Source organism: Leptodactylus fuscus, chromosome 5 (assembly GCF_031893055.1).
Source record: "Leptodactylus fuscus isolate aLepFus1 chromosome 5, aLepFus1.hap2, whole genome shotgun sequence".
NCBI lineage: Eukaryota > Metazoa > Chordata > Amphibia > Anura > Leptodactylidae > Leptodactylus > Leptodactylus fuscus.
Window position 1 is genome coordinate 88,240,020 of NC_134269.1, and position 19,927 is coordinate 88,259,946.

Here is a 19,927-nt window from a genome sequence, read left to right on the forward strand (position 1 = left end):
ATCTGTTACTTAGAAACCTCAGATATAAAGTTGCTAGGAACATTGGAGCCAGTACAATAACAGCATGGGCACCACATTCTCGTCAGGATAAGATCATATTAGTAATGTATGAGATGGTAATATCCTTAGAAAATTACAAACAGATTGCAGATATAAGGTGGCATTATCTTTGACTGAAAAAACAAAGGACTGCCAAAATACACATTGCATTCTTACATGAAAAACTGAAATGAGCAGAAATAGTCACGTATGTCATGCAGCAAAGGATGCTGCTTATTCTGTGTACAAAAACTTACATAGATTCCTGCCTGGATACAAGATTCAGCCCCAGTGCACTCAATGGTGATTTCTGGCATGCATCCTAGTAATTCTTCAACTTTCTGTGCAGTCTGCTGAGGGGTCTCTTTGGAAACTTGAATAATAAAATCTGCTCCTACTTCTTTGGCTTTTGCTAATCGTGTTGAGGATAAATCTGGAGGTAGATTTCATAGTTATAAGAACTTGCAAGGCAAAGCAAATTGTAAAATCACTATAAACATAGAAGAAAATCAAAAGCTCATATCTGTAACCATATACTAATTTACACTCTGAAAACTGGACATATTAGGGGGGTTATTTCCACTGTATTTTATGCAAACCATGGATCTCCATGAAAGTAGTTATGAGAACTTTTTTTTTTTGTAAATGTTTGTGTACATTGTGGTCATGGCAAAAAACAAAATAAACAATCACATCTACTTCTGGTTATCTATTCGTTGTTTAATGTCTAGAGAACAAAACCTGATAATAATTTACAGGGATGTTGCAAGAGGAGAGGGATCGAGCGAATGGAAGCTCCAGTATTGCTTCATTGTTATCTTTACAAGTTATCTGTAACTGCTCTTAGGCTACATGGATTATTCCACCAAGTATTAAATCACAACCTGTAAAACACCAAGTTTAGCAGACCCTCATCGGATGTTATCCATTGTACTTGTGTACCACCTACAGTGGTGCACCTTTTTTTTAAATCAGAATTTACAAAGTACCTAAACTTTAGAATAACGGACCCTGCACAGATCAGCTGTTTCAGCACCACTTGTATTCAAGTAATAGATGTGCAGCGCCCCCATCTACTGCATAGCAGTTTTTCTGGTGAACTGCAGCGCCGCTCTTATTACTTGAATAGAAGTGGTACTGCACAAGTCACTTGTCCACTTGCAGCTTTAAGTATCTGGACAGTATCTACAACAGCTGTTCTTTGCAGGTCTGAAAGCTCAACAGTATGAAAACTCAATTACTTTCTGGAAAATCCCTTTGATAATTTTTGAAATCCTGCACCAAAATCCACTTTCTGTTCTTTGTATCCTTTCCCTAGTTCTAGTTTCTCTTATTGTTTCTCACTGACATAGGGTGTGTATAGGCTCTTATATAATGCAGAGAAGCTGAGGCTGGAGTGTCACTTCTAACAGTTATATCCATTAATACAGTATAGTTCAACAGCTGGTAAACAGACTTTGCCTCTTTTATGTGAATTCCGACACGGAAATCTACTTTCCTGTCTTTTCTGTATTGTTTCTCTTGTTCTCTCACTGGAGTAGGGAGGGGTGGGCTAATGAATAATACAGGGAAGCCGAGACTGCAGTTACTTCAAACAATTATATCTAAGGTATAGAAACCTTAGAAAGGTGGTTTTGATGTCATATAAAGATGAAATTCAGTCTCTCCAGAGATATCACAGTCAGGATTGGGAGCAGCCACAGCTATATATAAATATCACTATTTATAGTTATATCTCTGAACAGGTGATATCTCTGGAAATAAATCAGGTAGCATAGCACTACAGAATCACATATTCCCATTTGACTTAACTGTTCTAGGTTTTATAATTTCCAATTTGAAGTGAACCCCCAAACTCAACTTTCATGAATTATACAAGAGTCTGTACACCCCCTACTTCAGTGAGAAGCAGTGAGAGAAACAAAAGAAATAATACAGAAAAGAAAGTGGATTTCAGCACAGGATTTCATGGAAAGGAGTCAAAATCCGCTAATACAGTGTTTTATAACATTTTTAATGTCACACATTGGGACAAAAACAGTTGATCAAACGTTTAGATACACGTCAACTATTTTTTAAAATGTATTAACTAAATAAATAGGCATAACAAAACAATGATTCATTGTCCTTACCGCTTATAACTACTTGTGAAGCTCCCATCATCTTTGCGACAATTAGAGAAACCAGGCCAATAGGTCCTAAAACATGGATTTTAAAAATATATATAAATGTATTTTTAATATATAATTTCACAAAGTATTGAAACACTAGCCCAAAGCAATTATGTGTTCATAAATATATGTTCTTCTTTCATCAGAAAAGGCAGTGATATATTTCTCGCAACCCTATTATTAAGTAGTTTTGAGGCCCCGAATGCCCCCTCCACCTCTCTGCTTACTTTTATTTGCTGGGACTGTTACCGTGTGGCAAGATTTTGGGATCCTTCTGAAGGATGTCATAGAAATATAGCTATTGAGGCTTGCCTGTGTCTAGCCTCAATAGTTTGATTTATAAATTGATTTTCACAGTCTGCAATACATTTGTATTGCTGTCTATAGCACAAGCAGTCTAATGATTGCTGGTTTAAGCTTCCTAGGAGGGCTAAAAACAAAAAAGGTAAAGAAAAAACTTTTAAGTTTTTAAATACTGTAAATGTAAAAAAAAAATATTAAGCACCCCTCACATGTGAAAATGCCCAAATTATATAATTATTCATCCCATATATCCCATATGATGAAGACTGTAGTAGTACAAAAGATCATTTTTTTGCCATTTTGCCTCCCCAAAAAAACTTAAAAAACTGTGACCAGAACACTGTACATTTCCCATAATGTTATTCCTAATAATAAAAACTACATCTTATGCCACAAAAGAAAAAAAAAAAAAAAAAAAAGACACCTTTCACATTTCTATGCCCGGAAGATACAGCAGTTACAGTATAATTGATTTAACCTAAGTAACTGGTGATGTATGTAAGTGACATCCCCAGTCACTTTCCAGCAACTGCTGAGCTCATTGATTCGTCTCAGCCAAGATATGAGCCACATCACTTCTGGTGCAAGTCACGACATGAGAGGGAAAAGGGACTTCAGCTGGACGATGGAGAACCAGGTAGTGTTTTGTTTTTTTATTTTACTCCCAGCCCAACTCCCCCTGAGTTTGCATTAAATCCTGCACAACCTCTTTGACTACATCTAAAATTAAAAAGCAAAGGCACTGTACCAAAAGACAGAACTAAAATATTTAATGCCGTAGTGTTGGGTCTCTAGAGCACTTATGAAGGCCTATGTTCGTCTATGGATTACAGACTACAAATCCATTCTGTGTAGTCTAATACAGCAATCATACAACCTTGTCCTCAAAAATGTTGGTTTAAAAAGTAAGGGTACGTTAACTAAACAGATAAATAAAATGTGATGTGAATAGCTATATGATGGTGAACAACTACAGGATCACACTACTGTACAAATGGAGATGTACCTACATGTCCTTTGGATTTGTAGATACAAAATGGAAGATGGAAATATTCTCCACTATTTCGCTGCACATGAACAACAACAATAAAAAAATGTTGTGAAGGTGGACCCAGCCTATACTTTTTACATACAAGTAAATGTAACAAACCCTCCACCTACTATACTAAGGTTTTAGTTATACCTGCGCCACAGATGAACACTTTGCTTCCAAGTGTAACGCCAGATCGTCTACAGGCATGGATCCCAACAGACAGGGGTTCTATCAGTGCACCTTCTTCAAATGTCACATTGTCTGGAAGCCTACAAGCAATGAACGATGAAAAACAAAATATATTATTGAGACTGAACCTATAGGAAGTGGGGTGGAATGGAGGACTTTTTGGCTGTGACTATTTAGTGTTAGTGGGCTGGGTATGATTGAGGTTGCGACAAGTAAAATGAGGCGGGGTTGAGGGAATGGCTGCAGGAGTAGTTACTATAGATTATAGGCATTGGAGGAACTTCTGTGACTACTAACCAAGTAAAGTCATGGGCTGGAAATAACTTTTAGGATAAATGAACATGAGGTGGTAATGGTGTAATAGAACCACACTAGTACTGCACCATGGCAATCGTACACATATATTGTATGTTGGAGTAATGTAATAATGGTGCAACTCTCTGCTATTAGTATTCTGTATATTGCTTTCCCCTTGAAAACCCATTTGACTTATATAGTAGAATACTGTCTAATATTTAAAGGATCAGTGGAATTTTCAACAAAATGCAGCATGCCTTTTTTTCTCCGTAGACCTCCCCATAAAACTCCAGAAAAAAATGCCAGTGCAAAATTAGCAACATAAAGTAGCAGCAAAATCGCATTTAAAATGTAAAAAAACAGAACATGTATAGTAACTAGAAGCCCTAAGGCATTGCATAGTTCCCCACTGACTCATGACTTATAGCTAACATCTGGCTACAGCATTTTTGGTGCAACATGGAAAAAAGGCCCCCGAAAAAATGTGTTGTTTTTTTTTTTCTAAGGGTCTAAGAGTCAATGCACACAGAGTTTTTAAGCGTGGATTCTGACATGGATTCTGCATCAGAACCTGCATGGAAAAAAAGCCTCCCATTGACTTCAATGGGTTCCTTTTTCCACTCTTCCACCCACTGAAGTCAATAGGAGGCTTTTTTTCTGTGCGGATTCTGATGCAGAATCCATGTCAGAATCCACCCTAAAAGTGTTATAATGTGTGCAAAACCACTCTAAGTGCAATACTTTACTGATGCTTGAAGACATTTAAACCATTAGTATAACATTTCCCAAATTGTTTTTGCCCATACTTGTAGCAGAAGCTGGCGTTATGGGTGTAGTATCTGCATAGATTTCCATCATCAGGTGGTGTAGCACAGAAAAAAATGGTGGGAGACAGGTTGTAGCGCCCATTTTTGCAGAACTCATCATTCTCTCTAGGAACACCTGGTTCAATAGCCACTCTGTCACCTGCAATGTTCAAACATGCACACTTATCAAGAAGTCCTTACGTGTCACTAATAAATATAAGTATTTTTATGTCAAGCTTTTTATAATGTATTCATCATATTCTGGGAAGCTGGGTAGCATATAATATGATCACAGCTGCAGCTCTAGATCTCCCCACATACATGTACTCTCAGCAAAGTGAGTATACAAGTTCTCTCAATAGGGAGAAAGGGGTAAGTGAGTCCAAGTTACCACTGACATTGGTTTATCTGCCTTAAAGAGGACCATTCATCAAATTGTGCACAGGCAGTTCTATATACTGCTGGAAAACCGTCAGTGCACTGAATTCAGCGCACTGTCGGCTTTCCCAATCTGTGCCCCGGGTAAAGAGCTAGCGGTCCCGGTACCGTAGCTCTTTACAGTCAGAAGGGCGTTTCTGACAGTCAGTCAGGTACACCCTTCTTCAAAGCATCGCCTATCGCGCTGTAGAGTGTAAGTGGGGAGGACTGCCCTCAGTCATGCAGTCCAATAGAGGGCGTTCCCTGAGGATGTGCACGTCAGTCTTCCATGATGTAATTAGGAAGACAGAGCCTCAGTCATGCAACCCAATAGAGAGCGCTCCCTTTAACATCATGCCCGACCTTCCCAGAGACCTTTGCTTGCAATGATGTGGGATTTTACCAGGTACAGTCTCTCAGCCGAGGACAGCTGTTTCAATGTTATTGCATCTCGTCAGCCCAGCGCAGAGAAGACTGACCTGGCTGAGGTGAGAGGCTTCTAGACAGGGTTAGGGGAATATCGTCCCTCCATAGGGAGAGACCACCTAACCCTGTGATTAGTAATTAATACGTGGATATTATTAACACTGTGCCTTCAGTGAAATTGTCCTACATATGACTAAGGCAATGTTCACACTGCTAAACCAGCAAATGCTCTAAATGTACATGCTAAACACACATTAAACGAATGTCTGCTTTGCATATTTCTAGACTATATGGCTGTGTAGCATATGCTAAATGTACACTGCAGAATAGTGTGAACAGAATTGTGTTCACATAGCAAATTGTACTATGAAGGCGTGCACTGTTTGCAGAATAATCTTATTAGGGTCTAGCGATTAATTGAAAAATAACTGAAACTGCAAATTTTGTTCACGACGGTTATTTCAATTCAGGAATTTCAATTCTTACACGTTTCAACCAACAGTTTCGTTTGGACCAAACACATCTCTTCAGACCCCAGAGTATAATAAATGAAGGCCCAAGAGAAGTGATCAAACATAAAACAACAGTGTTACTCATCTTTCCTAGGACCCGAGTGACTCTCTGCAGTCTTCAGGTCCTTGGCTCCAGCGTGATGCCCTGCAGTCTTCGGGTCTTCTGATTGATATCAGGGATTGCTAAAGTCTGTGATTAGACCTCAGCAGGTCACTTACCTGGCATTGTCACGCATAGACTCAAGTGTCACAACGCTGCATGACCTATGTGATTGTTGATGCCTTTGACTAAGTCCATGAAGTCAGGAAGAAGACCCAAAGACACAAGGGAGTAGCGCTGGAGCCCATGATAGGTGAGTAGCTAGGTTTTTATGTTTAATCCCTGGACCTCCAGTAATTATACTCTGAGGTTTTAAGAGACTCTAAAGTATAATAGTTTCAATTTGGCCCGAACAAAAATGTTGTTTAAAAATATAAATGAATCAGAATAGTGTTATATACCAGGTTTAAGATGAGTCACCGAGGCTCCCACTTTTACCACTGTCCCTGAGGCTTCATGTCCAAGAACCATAGGTTTTTTCACTATAAAATCACCAATTCGACCGTGTTGCCAGTAGTGTACATCCGAGCCACATATTCCAACTGAATGCATCCGCAGCAAGACCTCTACAAATAAATGGTATTTAAAAAATAAGGTTGCAATGCTTATATCTAGTACAGTACCATGCAGTAATGTATAAAAGCAATGTTGTTCATGGCCACAATGACAAAAAAAATAAACTAAGGTTCCACCGAGGCCCAAAATACATTAATCACAAAATTGTAGGTCTTACAGAGCAATATTTTTTTTTTAAACAGTAATTTTTATTGAAAGGATTTTTGTAAAATACAATACAACACAACACAAGAGTTGAAAACCTAAATAACATGAACATGAAGCAATGCATATACCGTCAAATAGACTGGAAATGTATACACATCACAAAAACCTGAGAGTAGAAATGAGGGGGTGGGGGAGGAAGGGAATGGGAAGGAGTCAGAGACCATTCAAAATACAGTATGCGTCCCAAGATGACCATATAGCCTGGAACGCCTCAACAGTATGGTTAAGTGTGGCTGTCAAGTTCTCCATGCTACAGACATCCTTAACTCGGGCTACAAGATCAGAGCCAGAGGGAGGAGAGGCACTCTTCCATCGGAGAGCGATGAGAGTTTTCGCTGCGGTACAGAGATAAAGAAACAATTTAGAGGTGTGCTTACAGAGCAATCATTTTATAGATTACTCAAGAATATCAGAGCGGTCGTGGTCCAACACCCATCACCTCCTACCAAACAGTTGATTGGACTGGCAGCAGTGATTGGATGAATGCTGCTTCTGCCTCACAAGGCATGTAGTAACATATTCAGCAGTTACATGGCCTGTTTGAGTCTCAGTCCCATTCAAATTATTGGGGGGTTGAGCTCCAATATCAAGTAAAGCCTCTAAAAAAGGACAGTGATTTGCTTAGGTAGCACCAAAAAGGTCATAGCTCCAATTGTCACAGATTCATCAGGATAGTTTCAGACTTCCAATGCCATGTCCTAACTTCAACTCTTTTTGCATCTGGATGACAGAGTTAGAGTTGAGTACAACAGCAAAGTAAGGAGCTATAAAAAGTTACATAAAACTGTGTGGGCCACAAGAGGGAAATTATACTGTGTGCGGGCCACTGGGGAGATGTTATACTGTGTAAAGTGACAAACGGGCATGATACTGTATGAGGCCCACAAGGTTGCATTATATTTGATATGATGACACAACAGGGCAGGATATTACTTAGGGGCACTAAGGGAATGTTGCTGCACCTTCTTCAAACAACTGATTTTGGTGTACTATGGGTTGGACTTCAACTAATGTGATATTGATCACCTATCCTAGGCATCGATTACCAATATTTAAAGGGGTTGTCCAGAAATTTCAGTACTTGAGCAGGAGGCCGCGGAAGGTGAATGAAAAAAAATCATCACCTGTCCCCTGTCACAGGAAAGGAACTGGAGACGTCATGGGTTCCTTTATCAGGCCACTAATTTGCCTCATTGGTCACGTGTGGGGAGTGCAAACATTGGCGCAAGCTGGAATGGGCAGCAGCCAAGACAGGCGAATATGATTTTTTTTTTAATGTTTCAACTTTCCTGGCCTCCTGCCCAAATACTGAGATTCCTGGGCAACCCTTTCAAGCACATGAAAAGTATCTGCGTATGGGCAGGAGTGCTAGTGTCAGGGGTAGGAGAACTTCGGCAACAGAACTGATTTTTCCCAATTAACAAGACCAGACTAGATACTGAACTCAGATATGATAGCCATAACAGAAGACTCTATGTTACCCAAATATAGTAACATGTCTGCATAGAGGGACACAAGTTTCTTCAAGGCACTAAATCTAAAACCCACAATATGCAAAGAGGAATGTAGTATACAAATCAGAGGCTCAATGGCCAAGGCAAAGAAGAGGTGCGACAAGGAAGCAGATCTGTCGCGTACACCACCCCAGCATTATTGGATCCAAGAATTAACCATTTACTCACAACTGAGCTGTTGATGACTGATAGAGCAAACAAACACAAGTCATGAATTCTGGATCGCCGGATGGCCCATATAAGTCTATGCTGTCAAAGGCCTTGGCAATATCAAGTGACAAAAGTTCCCTCACCAGAGAATCTCCGAATCTAAGTTGCAGATTCAGATATAGGTCTGTAGATTAGCAGCTATGGGGGAGTTTGGCATAAGCCTATCTGATCCTCATGAATTACTTCTCGAATCACACCCATCACCCTGGTAGATAGGTCCTTTGAAAGTAATTTAATGTCAGTTGGGAGCAGCGACATCAGCCTACATGAATCTGGATAAATTGGGTCCTCCCACAATTTCAACAATAGGACCATCCACTACTTCCTGAATAGTAGAAAGCGGATGCAGAAACAACTTGTTCCCATACATCTATAAGTATTCACCTTGGAGTCCATGTGCCCCCCGGGCCTTCTCACTTTGAACTGTCTGCAGTGCTGCCTCCAACTATCCCAGTGTGATGGACTGGTCCAGGCTCTTCCTAGCCTCAAGTGATAACTAAGGCAATGTGACGTCATACAAATACTCATACAGGTTTACAAGAATTTTCCCTTGTATAATTAGCCCAGAAAGAATTCTGTATATCAGTGCTATCTGTAATTATCTCTCCATCCTCCGTTTCCTGAACCTTGGATAGTAAATGTCCTGCACTCTTCCCCTCTTCAAAGTCATGTCAAATTTTGTCAACTCCATTCATTTCTGTAAACTACAGTAGATGCTAGTGATATTTTGTACTATAGGGAAAACTGTACTCTAAGGGTGGATCAATTACTACGCAAATATGAAGTGCGGAAAATAAGAAATGATCTGCCATGATACTATTAATGTAATGAAAACAATCGCTCACCATTTGGGGCCGGTTCAGGAACTGGACGATTTTCCTATTAGCCAAAAAGAAAATTGGAGTTAAAGAGCAAGTAACAATGGTCAAATTTATATCAACATATCGGTTAACAAAAAAAAAAAAGGCATTTCTATCTAAACATCTACTATTTTAATTACCAAAACTAAAGAGTTGAATTGGATAAGAATAGTTTTAAAACTACATTTGGAAACTGCATCTATAAAATCTTACACTATGGGGTGGTTCACACTTGCACCCAGTGTCCGGTTTGTGCATTCCGTCGGGTTTCTGTCTTCAGCCCCGGCCAAGGCCAGGGGACCGAAACCCGCAGGTCAGTTTAAAAACCAATTCACTAGAATAGGTTTGTAAAGATGACCACCCATGTCCACCGGCAGCCTGTCCGTTTTTCTTTTAGCTGGACACAAAGTCGGACATGCAAGAAAATCACTGTTACACTTGTAAGCTTTATAATGTCCAAAATACATTAAAGGACAATTAAAAGATGATGCCAATATAAAGCAGAGATGTGGTGGAGAATATTTAATCATGTATTTGTGTGATATGACTATCTTTTTGAAAAGCAGAGCATTTCACAGTTTGAAAATTGCAATTTTTCCCCCAAATTTCCTATTTTTTTTATAAATAAATATAAAAACATTGATCAATATTTACCACTAACATGAAGTACAATGTGTCACGAGAAAACAATCTCAAAATCACTTAAGTAAGTTAAATCGTTTCAAAGTTGTTACCACATACAGTGACATGCCAGATTTGACAAATGAGGCCTGGTCATGAAGGTACTTTTAGGCTCAGTCTTGAAGTGGTTAAGGGTGTCACAAAAACAACTAGAAACCCTTGCAAAAGCTTTGAAAGAAACATGCTCTAACCTTCTAGACCAGGAAAAGCTGCCAATTCTAAAAGTAGCAAGCGCTCACAGATCCATGCATCCAAAACTTAATGATAAATAAAAAACCTTCTTTGAGTACAATATATAAGATTAAGCTGGTATTACCTTATTTAGTTATTGCTTTCTATCTGAAAATGTATAGGATCACATTCTTCATTTGGGCCATCTGATCTCAGACTGTTCCTCTGACTGTACCACACAGACTCTCCACAAGGGGGCACAAACTGCTATAATACTACCGGTAGTTGTTGCAGATTATAAAAGGCAGCTCCTGCCACACACTTATAATGAAGGAGATCACAGCTCAGCTTCTCTGACTCTATACTCTTAGATTATTTAGGATAATTTGAAGAGAGGAACATAATTTCACTGCCACCCCTACAGATTGTGCAGTCCTCTAGCTTCCCTAGTGATGCTGTGCCACTGCGTCATGGGATTAATAGAAGTCTACAGAGTGAATGGCATCACATGACCCAAATGAGGAGAATGATTCCAAGAATTTTTAGATTTTTTTTAATACCTGCACATAACAGAAAATGATATCAGCTAAAAAAGAGCTCTCACATAGCGCTATCGACAAATAAAAAAGGTGTGCTGACTCCCTAGCATATTATTTATGTTCACAAAATGGCATTCTATTCAGTAACAATGGTAAAATATAATAAAATCCATATAAATATAGTAACTCCATAATCATAATGATCCCTGGACAAAGTTGTCACATAATTCTAATGCATGTGTGTCTTCCAGCAGAGTGATTCCATCTGTATCAGTCACTTAACCCCTTCTCGTCGATGGCACTTTTTGACTTCCTGACCAAGCTCGATTTTTCAAAACTGACATGTGTCACTTTATGTGGCAATGACTTTGGAATGCTTTAACTTACCAAAGCGATTTTGAGATTGTTTTTTCGTAACACATTGTACTTCATGTTAGTAGTAAATTTTGGTTGATATGTTTTGTGTTTAATTATGAAAAAATAGGAAATTTGGTGGAAATTTTGAAAAATATGCATTTTGTAAAGTTTGAAATGATGTGCATTGCATACAGATAGTCAGACCGCCAAAATTATATCATAAATCTCATGTCCCAGATCTCTGCTTTATGTCGGCATCAAACTTTAGTCACCCTTTTATTTTTTACGGACATTATAAGATTTACAAGTGAAACAACAATATTCAAAATTTTCAAAAAATTTCTAAAACCCATTTTTTTTAGGGACTAATCCAGTTATGAAGGGGTTTTGAAAGACCCTTGTATTAAAAACCCCATAAATCACCCCATTTTGAAAACCGCAGCCCTCAAAGAATTTATCAAGTGATATAGCGAGCAATAGTAACCCCAAAGTGAATATGTAAACTGTGCGGAGTAAATTGGGTACACCAAATCCCATTCTATTTTCCCACTAGCTCCTATGACACAGATGGGGAAGAGGAGCATTCTGGGGGATCAGCGCTGGTGTCTTCTCTCTTATAAGCTCTAAGCTTATACATTTCCTTCTAGTCGCAGCCACTTATGTCCTAATGAATTGGCGACTTTTGGGGTTTTTATCTTCACATTGTACAAGCTAGATTTTATTTTTATTTTCTGGCAATGTGGCCATATGAGGGCTTGGTGTTTGCGGTATTAGATGTACTTTTCAATGCCACCATTTTGGGGTGCCTGTAACTTATTGACTACATTTTATTAACTCTTTCAGGGTGGGATGTAAAAGGAAACATCAATTCTGGCATTGCCTTTTAGCATTTATTTTTTTTCCCGTGCAGCGTACAGCATAAGTAACATGTTACCTTTATTCTGCGGATCGGTACGGTTACGGCGATACCTCATTTATATTATTTTTTAATGCGTTGCTATTTCTGCAGAATAAAATTCAATTTAGGGGAAAAAATCTATTATTTTTGCATCGCCATCTTCTGAAAGTCATAACATTTTTATTTCCCGGTAGACAGAGCTGGTTGAGGGCTTATTTTTTTGCAGGATGACCTCTGCTTTTTATTGGTACCATTTTGGTTTTCATCTGACCATTTGATTACTTTTATTGAACATTTTGTAAGGGAAAGATGGTGAATAATCACTATTTTGTGCGGTTTTCTACTTTTTTTTAATGATGTTCGCCGTTTGGGTTAAATAATGTTTTAATTTTATTGTTTAAGTTATTACGGATGCGGTGATACCAAATGTATAATGTTTTTTTTTTCTATTTATCTTTATTTTACATAAAACATTTAATATGGGAAAATGGGATTTTGGGGGCTTTATTTATTTCTAATTTATTTTAAACTTATTTAAACTTTTTTATTTTTACTTTTTTATAACTTTTTTTTTCTGTCCCCATGGGGATTGAAGCAGTGATCTTCTGATCGCTGCTTAACTAGATATACGCTGCAATACACGTGTATTGCAGTGTACAGGAAGCTGTCAGCAGGATCAACTAGGTACATGGAGGGGATGGCATGGGGCAGACACGGGGTCACTGATCAGACCCCAGGCTGCCCACTACCAACACCGGCACCCCCGAAACCATCGCGGGGGGTGCCGATCGGCACCTTTACATACCGAAACCCCTGAGATGCCAGCAGTCATGTTTGACCGCCGATCGGACCCGATTCCAACCGCGGGTGTTACAGGGCATTGTCAGGCGTATGTTACAGCTGACACTCGCAGGGCATGGTGCGCACACAGGTTCTGTGTGCGCACCATGCAGCCGCCGTAGTACGGCGGTTTGCTGGAAGTCCTTTCCAGCAGCGCCGTACTATTACGGCGGATGTCACGAAGGGGTTAATGTTTGTTGCTCTCATCCTGTGACGGAAGAGAGAAACAGACATTAAATAATGGTAGAATGAGATCAGCCTTATACAGTTTTCCAATAGACTTTCTCTATCAATTCCATATGGTTTTCTAGATCTCTGCTTGCTGTCATTCATTCTGCTTACTTCCAGTGAATAAAAGTCAGTCCTTGGTCATGTGATATGCTGTCCTTGGTCATGTGATGGACACACAGGTACACAGAGGGTTACCAGGCATATGTCTGATAACTGTATTGTGACTGAAGCAAGCAATGCTCATGTGTGTCCATCACAATAACATGCCGGTATATGTGTCCGACTCCATGACTGCAATGTCGACTCCACAACCCTGGAAGAAACTGTAGCTAATCAAAACATTTTATATACCCCAAGATTGTGTCACATAAAAGTACATATAAAGAATAAGCCCTCACATCCCTATGTTGACAGAAAAATATAGGAATTGTAAATTTTGGAAGGCGAGATGGATAATATGAGAAAAGTCGCTGAGGCTTAATCGCCCAAACTAACCTACGTCCTTAAAGGGTTAATCAGACATTAAGGGTTCTTTCACATTTACTTCCAGTGTTTGAACATAGTCAATTATTACAGTGAATAGTCAATGATAACTGAGTGACGACTAATAAATAACCTGCTGGGAGGGAGGAGATTCATTATTTTAAGAACATCATATTGAAAAGCTCTTACTCTTCAATAATAAGATAACGTGTACATGATTAGAAAAATAGAGTTTAATAGTTTCTCTAGCAACAGTGTTATACCTGTCACAATTAAAGGGGTTGGAATAAGACATAAAAGCATGCCCTCTAGGAAGACAGGTTTACCCGCAGTCTCTGACAGATGCAATGTGGTTTGCACATGGAGATTTACTGGTTAGTATTTCCCTGCCTGAATGCAAATGCACAAATGCAAGACCATGCTATACTCAAATGGAAACCACTGGGGCCCTGCTCTCTTAATGGGTGGCGATTCCAGGTTTAGGACTACAAGCCCTATAAGTGAATAACAGAAGCCATTGGCAAGTAGCACTGTTCCTGGAATACACAATACAATGGAATACATTTTTTATTATGAAACCCCCCAAATAGAGATTTGGGAGTCCTTGCTTCAGCTTTGTACACATGATCTGCTTTTTTTGCAGGTTTATATGCACATGTCCGCTATGACAGGTCTTCTTTAAGTGTTTACAAAGGACTATATATTAGAAACCCCCATAAATCATCCCATTTTCAAAACTGCACCCCTCAAATTATTCAAAACCGCATTTGGCAAGTCTCTTAACCCTTTAAGCAATATGGAGGTGAAATTTAGACATTTAATTTTTTCAATAATACATTAATTTAGCCCTAACATTAACACATTCACGAAATGCATCTCCCAGATTGTTATGCAATTTCTCCTGAGCACTGAAATACCCCACATGTAGGTATAAAGTGATGTTTGCGCATAAAGCAGTACAGGGAAGGGAAGGAGCGACATTGTGTGTTTGAAAATCAGATATTGCTGTAATAGTTTTCAGGTGCCCCTACAGTACCAATGCAATGGAAACCCTCCAAAAGTAACCCCATATTGGAAACTACACCTCTGACAGAATTTAGCAAGAGGTAATAGTGAGCACTTTGACCCCATAGCCGTTTCACAGATTTTATTAACATTGGGATGTGAGAAAGCATCTCAGTTTGTTCTACAATTGTTCTCTTGAACACAGTAATATCCTTTATGTGGTGGTAATCCGCTGTATGAGTACATTGCAGGGCTCAGAATGCAAAGTGCGTTATTTGGTTTTTGGAGGGCAGATTTTGCTGGAATAGTTTCCAAGTACCATGTCATATCTGGAGATCCCCTAAAGTACTGGTACAAAGGAAACCCCCAAAAAGTGACCCATTTTGGAAACTACATTCCTTATCGAATTTATAAAGGGGTATAGTGAGCATTACGACCCCACAGATTTTATTAACATTGGGATATGAAAATAAAAAAAAATCTTTTTTTTCCCCCAATCAACTGTCAATTTAGCCCCAAAATTTTCAATTTCAGAAGAGGACAAAAGAGAAAAAGCTCCCTGAAGTTTGTTAAACAATTTCTTCTTAATACAGCAATGTTATTGTAATCTCCTGTATGGGTACATGGCGGGGCTCAGAATGGAAAGAGTGCTACTTGCCAATGGGTGTCAGTTACTTGTCGGAACCCCTTGAATGCTGCAGTCCTGTTTTTTTTGTTTGTTTTTTTAAATGTAGATTCTGATCCCCATATAGGGATCACAATGTATATTTTTTTCTCTCCTATATGTATGTCTTTGTAGAATGGGAGGAAAATCCACACAAACACGGGGAGAACATACAAACACCTTGCAGGTGCTGTTCCTGGTGGGATTCGAACCAAGGACCCTAGCACTTCAAGGCTACAGTGCTAACTACTGAGCCACCGTGCTGCCCCCATTGCTGCAGTCATGTTTGATGGCATCCAAGGGTTTAAAACCCCTGAACAGAGCAGGTGTTAGCTGTCAGTTTCAGCGCAGATAGTGAGCAGGCAGCCACCACATGATGTACTGTTACGTCCATGTGAGCCAAGTACCAGGCGGCCAGGACATAACAGTATGTCATGGGTAGCTAAGGGGTTAAAATTCATATGTCATCCTTCCGAACAAAAATCTATTTCATGTGCATAATCACTTGTATACTTGTCACAACATGCTAATATTGTTTGCAAGTATTGAAACAGAAAATAAATCTCACAAATATAGCAGACAACTGAATAAGGCTAAGTGCACATCTATGTCAGGCTGACCGTTGTTCTGGTCCATCGGAAGACAAAAACAATAGACAGATGGATGGCCTAAATAGTTGATACATAGGGAACACATTGGATGTTCATTTTTAAATTATAAACAGCAGATGAAAAAGTTGTGTGAATGGGACACTGAATTTAGGCGGACACTGCGATGGACTCTCCTACAGAGACTCTGACGAGGATGTGAACTTATCCTAAATCTTATTAGCCTATGGACAAGTTACAGAAACAGTTAACTGCTTACCAAGCGAAGGTCTCCAACTCCATGAACTACAACAGACAGGTTCCCTACAGTCTCTCCCAGCTTTGTGGCTGCCATAGTTGTCTCCTGATGGTCTCTCTGGAAATGTGTCCTTGCTTTGTCTGGAGCACTTGTTTTTGCTCAACTTCAAAGAGTTGGGTTAAAGTTTGATCTGAGCCTTCTGTTTGTCAGATTTGGCTTTAGCTTTTGACCCCAGTTCTAAAAGAGAGGAAAGTTACTTTCTGCTTAGCAGGGGAAAAGTAATATGTATATGAGCTGTGTATTAATATTTATAGACTATTCCTTGTCTTTGCCAAAATGTGGGTAAACATTAAAAGTACAATTGTTGCAACGTCATAAACCTCCTAGCAAAAATAAGTCTTATTAGTTCAGATAAAAGTCATTTCAATAACTTCAAAGAAGAATAAAGCCGCCAATATTGGGCTGTAAACTTAGTTTGCTTTCATGTTATCAGTTTATATCCATTTCTGTAACCCGCAGTGTAGTTTATTAGTATATAAATGAGGGTAATCTGATAACATTTAAGATGAGAATAAGTATTAGACAAACCTGCCAATCGACACAGCAAAAATGTAACTTTTTTATAGCAGAAAAATGACATTGGCATTTGATAAATTTACCCCATCATCTCTTACTAAATGTAAATAATACAGTAAGCCCCGGTTCACACATCTGTCTTCGAATTTCCATTTGGTGAATCCGCTTGGGAACCCCGACCCAAACGGAAACCTCTCCGCATAAAAAAGCGGTTACCTTAGTAAACCTGCAGACCCCATAGACTACAATGAAAAATGCTGCTTGCAGGACTTTTCTCTCCGCATATTTCATGTGGATAGAGGACCAGAATGGCCCGAACACAGATGTGAACCGGGCCTCAATCTGACACATGACAATATACCCTAAGTATATGTTTACACAACTAATATATACATCAGAAAAGTCTGACACATATTTTCTGCAACAGAGCTCAGATTTCCAGCTTGAATTACCCCACATCGGCACACAGACTACCACCCTTCGGTCATGAAAGAAGTGACATCTTAATTCTTTTTCAATATTTCAAATCTGTAATGGAAAATGTCATGGCTGTATATACAGTGCCACAGAATGCCACTGGAATCTAAAGAAGGCAGAATTTAGGGCTAGTTCACACGTAAAAACCTCCTGGCTTATTTTGGTCCTGAAAAAAACCGCTTCCTAATTAGGAAGCTTTTTTTTTTTACATTGCCAGGCTTTTTTTGGAGCTTTTTTTTGTAAAAACCGCTTCCAAAAAAAGCCAGGCTGTTTTCCCCTCCCATAGAAGTGAATGGGCTTAAAAAAACAGCTAGCGTTTTTTTGCAAAAAACCGCGCTGAAAAAAACCTGCGCTGTTTTTGCCTCCCATTCACTTCTATTGCTTTCTTCAGGCGGAAAACGCCTGAAGAAAGGTCATGTCGCTTCTTTTTTTCTGCTAGCTGAAAAATAACTAGCAGAAAAAAAAAGCTGGTGGAAAAAAAAGCTAGCGGAAAAAAAAGCTAGCTGTTCACATAGGGCTCCATTGTAAAGGGGCTGATTTTGAAGCGAAATCCGCTGTCAAAAAACTCCCCTTTGCCCACGTGTGAACTAGCCCTTAGATATTTTTTTATTACTTAAAATTCTGCCATGTGAACACATACTAAGACCAGGGACACACCAGGTGTAAACAGTGGATTAAACCCTGTATAATTGCTGGCACCTAACCCGATGCAATGTACAGTACCAGTGTAGTGGGTAGGTTTTGAACAAATCTCATCCACTCACCTTGCACTGTGGGTTATAAGCCTGTCTCATGTCATTTATTGCTGTGGGTTCTGGTGCGGTTTTCAGCCTTTGCAGTGTAGGGAATCTAGGGAAAAATGCACATGTGTACGTCTGCTATGGATTTTGCAAGGTGAAATTTTTTTTTGAGGGAGGGGCAGCACAAAAGTTTCTAAAGGGGGAGAGTAGGGGAGAGGAGCACAGCTACAATCATTTAACACATAGCCACATCTCACTTTATGGTGATATAACACAGATGTAATATTGATGGACTATCCTAAAAATAGATCATCATATTGGAAAGGTGGATACCCCTTTAATATTTACCTCCTAATTTCCCACACTTTAATCTCCCTCACAAGATATTTTCCCCATATAGTTTAATGGTCTCCCATGACTGCACCAGTATAAAGCTCCACAGTGACCCCACACAATATAATGTACTCTCCAGAAAAGCCCCCGGTATAATGTTCCACAGTGCCCCTCACAATATAATATGCTCCCCATAGTGGCCCCACAAAGTATAGTATACCCCACACAGTATAATACGCTCCCCAGAGGGAACCTCTAGCATAATGCTCTCCAGTGCCCCACACAATATAATATGCTCCAGGGTAGCCGCACACTTCATAATATACTCCCGTAGAGGGCCCCCTCAGTTTCGTGATACACAGTGGCCCCAGACGGTGAGATGAGTAAAAACATTTGTTATTTTTACAGCTTTCCTTTGGGCAGGCTTCTATTGGAAAGGAGCGCTGTGGTAAATGCAGCCGAGCTCCTGTCCATTATCGATGTGACTGGGCCTGACTTCAAAGATACAATATGTGGCGGGTATTTTCACACATATACAGTACCCCATATATTATGGATAGAGTCTAAGAGAAATTCCCTTTATCTGGCTTTGTTGTATTAAAGGATATCTACCAAAAAAAAATTATGAAGGATTGCTGTAAACTGCAGTGGGAGTCTGTCTCCCTCAGGCTCTTCAGCTGTTCCAGTCTGTGACAGGGCCTGTTCTGTTGGAAGTTGTAGTTTGGCAGCAACTAAAGAGTGAATGTACATTGTACTGGTCAGAGCAATAACACAACATATTACACTAATATGGACATACTTTATTGGACAAGCTCAGGGCAGAGGATACAAGTATGTGAGGAGTTCTGCTGCAGAGCTAGTAGAGCTGCCTTACACCTGGCCTAGCACATCACTATCCACCCACACAGATGAGAGAGCCCATGTCCTCTTACACACCTCATGTGTCAGCCAGCAGCTTCCTCACTTCCTTCTGCCCTGTCGGGCTGGCTTCCCACGCCGTGTTTTTTTTTTTTTTTTTTTTCAACCAACTTTATTCTGCAGCTTTCCTTTCAGCAGGTACAACACAGGCTGTCTGCAAGTAACTGCAGATATCTCCCATTCAGATCAGACATGAGGAAGTCAATAGGTTGCAGATGTGATTTTACACGTACACATCTAATCCATATGTCTATATAGTATGTAGAGAGCAGCTGCCAGCCCAAACTTACTCAGCAACCTTTAGCTTTTATTTTTGGTGTATGTGTGTTTTTCTTGTCTTTAATCCCATAATCCATACAATTCTTTACAATATTTTTGAGGCAATTTTGTTTTTTCTTATAGAGAAAATTAGTCTATGCAAATTGGCTGCACAAAACACCGTACCTAGAGCATGTAGCATCTGGGGGAAAAATAGCAGCAAAAACTTAAAGATGCAACAAAAAAGTGC

The 19,927-nt window shown here is 39.5% G+C and overlaps 1 protein-coding gene across 1 annotated transcript in view; it reads right to left on the reverse strand.

The window, feature by feature from the left end:
- Nucleotides 1-19,489, reverse strand: part of SORD (sorbitol dehydrogenase) — a 40,423-nt gene extending 20,934 nt beyond the window's left edge. Inside the window, exons 1-8 of the mRNA XM_075273724.1 lie at nucleotides 19,438-19,489; nucleotides 16,397-16,612; nucleotides 9,646-9,679; nucleotides 6,695-6,859; nucleotides 4,839-4,998; nucleotides 3,697-3,815; nucleotides 2,172-2,237; nucleotides 297-472 (exon numbers count right to left, since the gene is read on the reverse strand). Coding sequence (XP_075129825.1) covers nucleotides 297-472; nucleotides 2,172-2,237; nucleotides 3,697-3,815; nucleotides 4,839-4,998; nucleotides 6,695-6,859; nucleotides 9,646-9,679; nucleotides 16,397-16,471 — 795 coding nt within the window. The 5' untranslated portion in view covers nucleotides 16,472-16,612; nucleotides 19,438-19,489. The remainder of the gene's footprint in view (nucleotides 1-296; nucleotides 473-2,171; nucleotides 2,238-3,696; nucleotides 3,816-4,838; nucleotides 4,999-6,694; nucleotides 6,860-9,645; nucleotides 9,680-16,396; nucleotides 16,613-19,437) is intronic.
- Nucleotides 19,490-19,927: the final 438 nt, after the last annotated feature.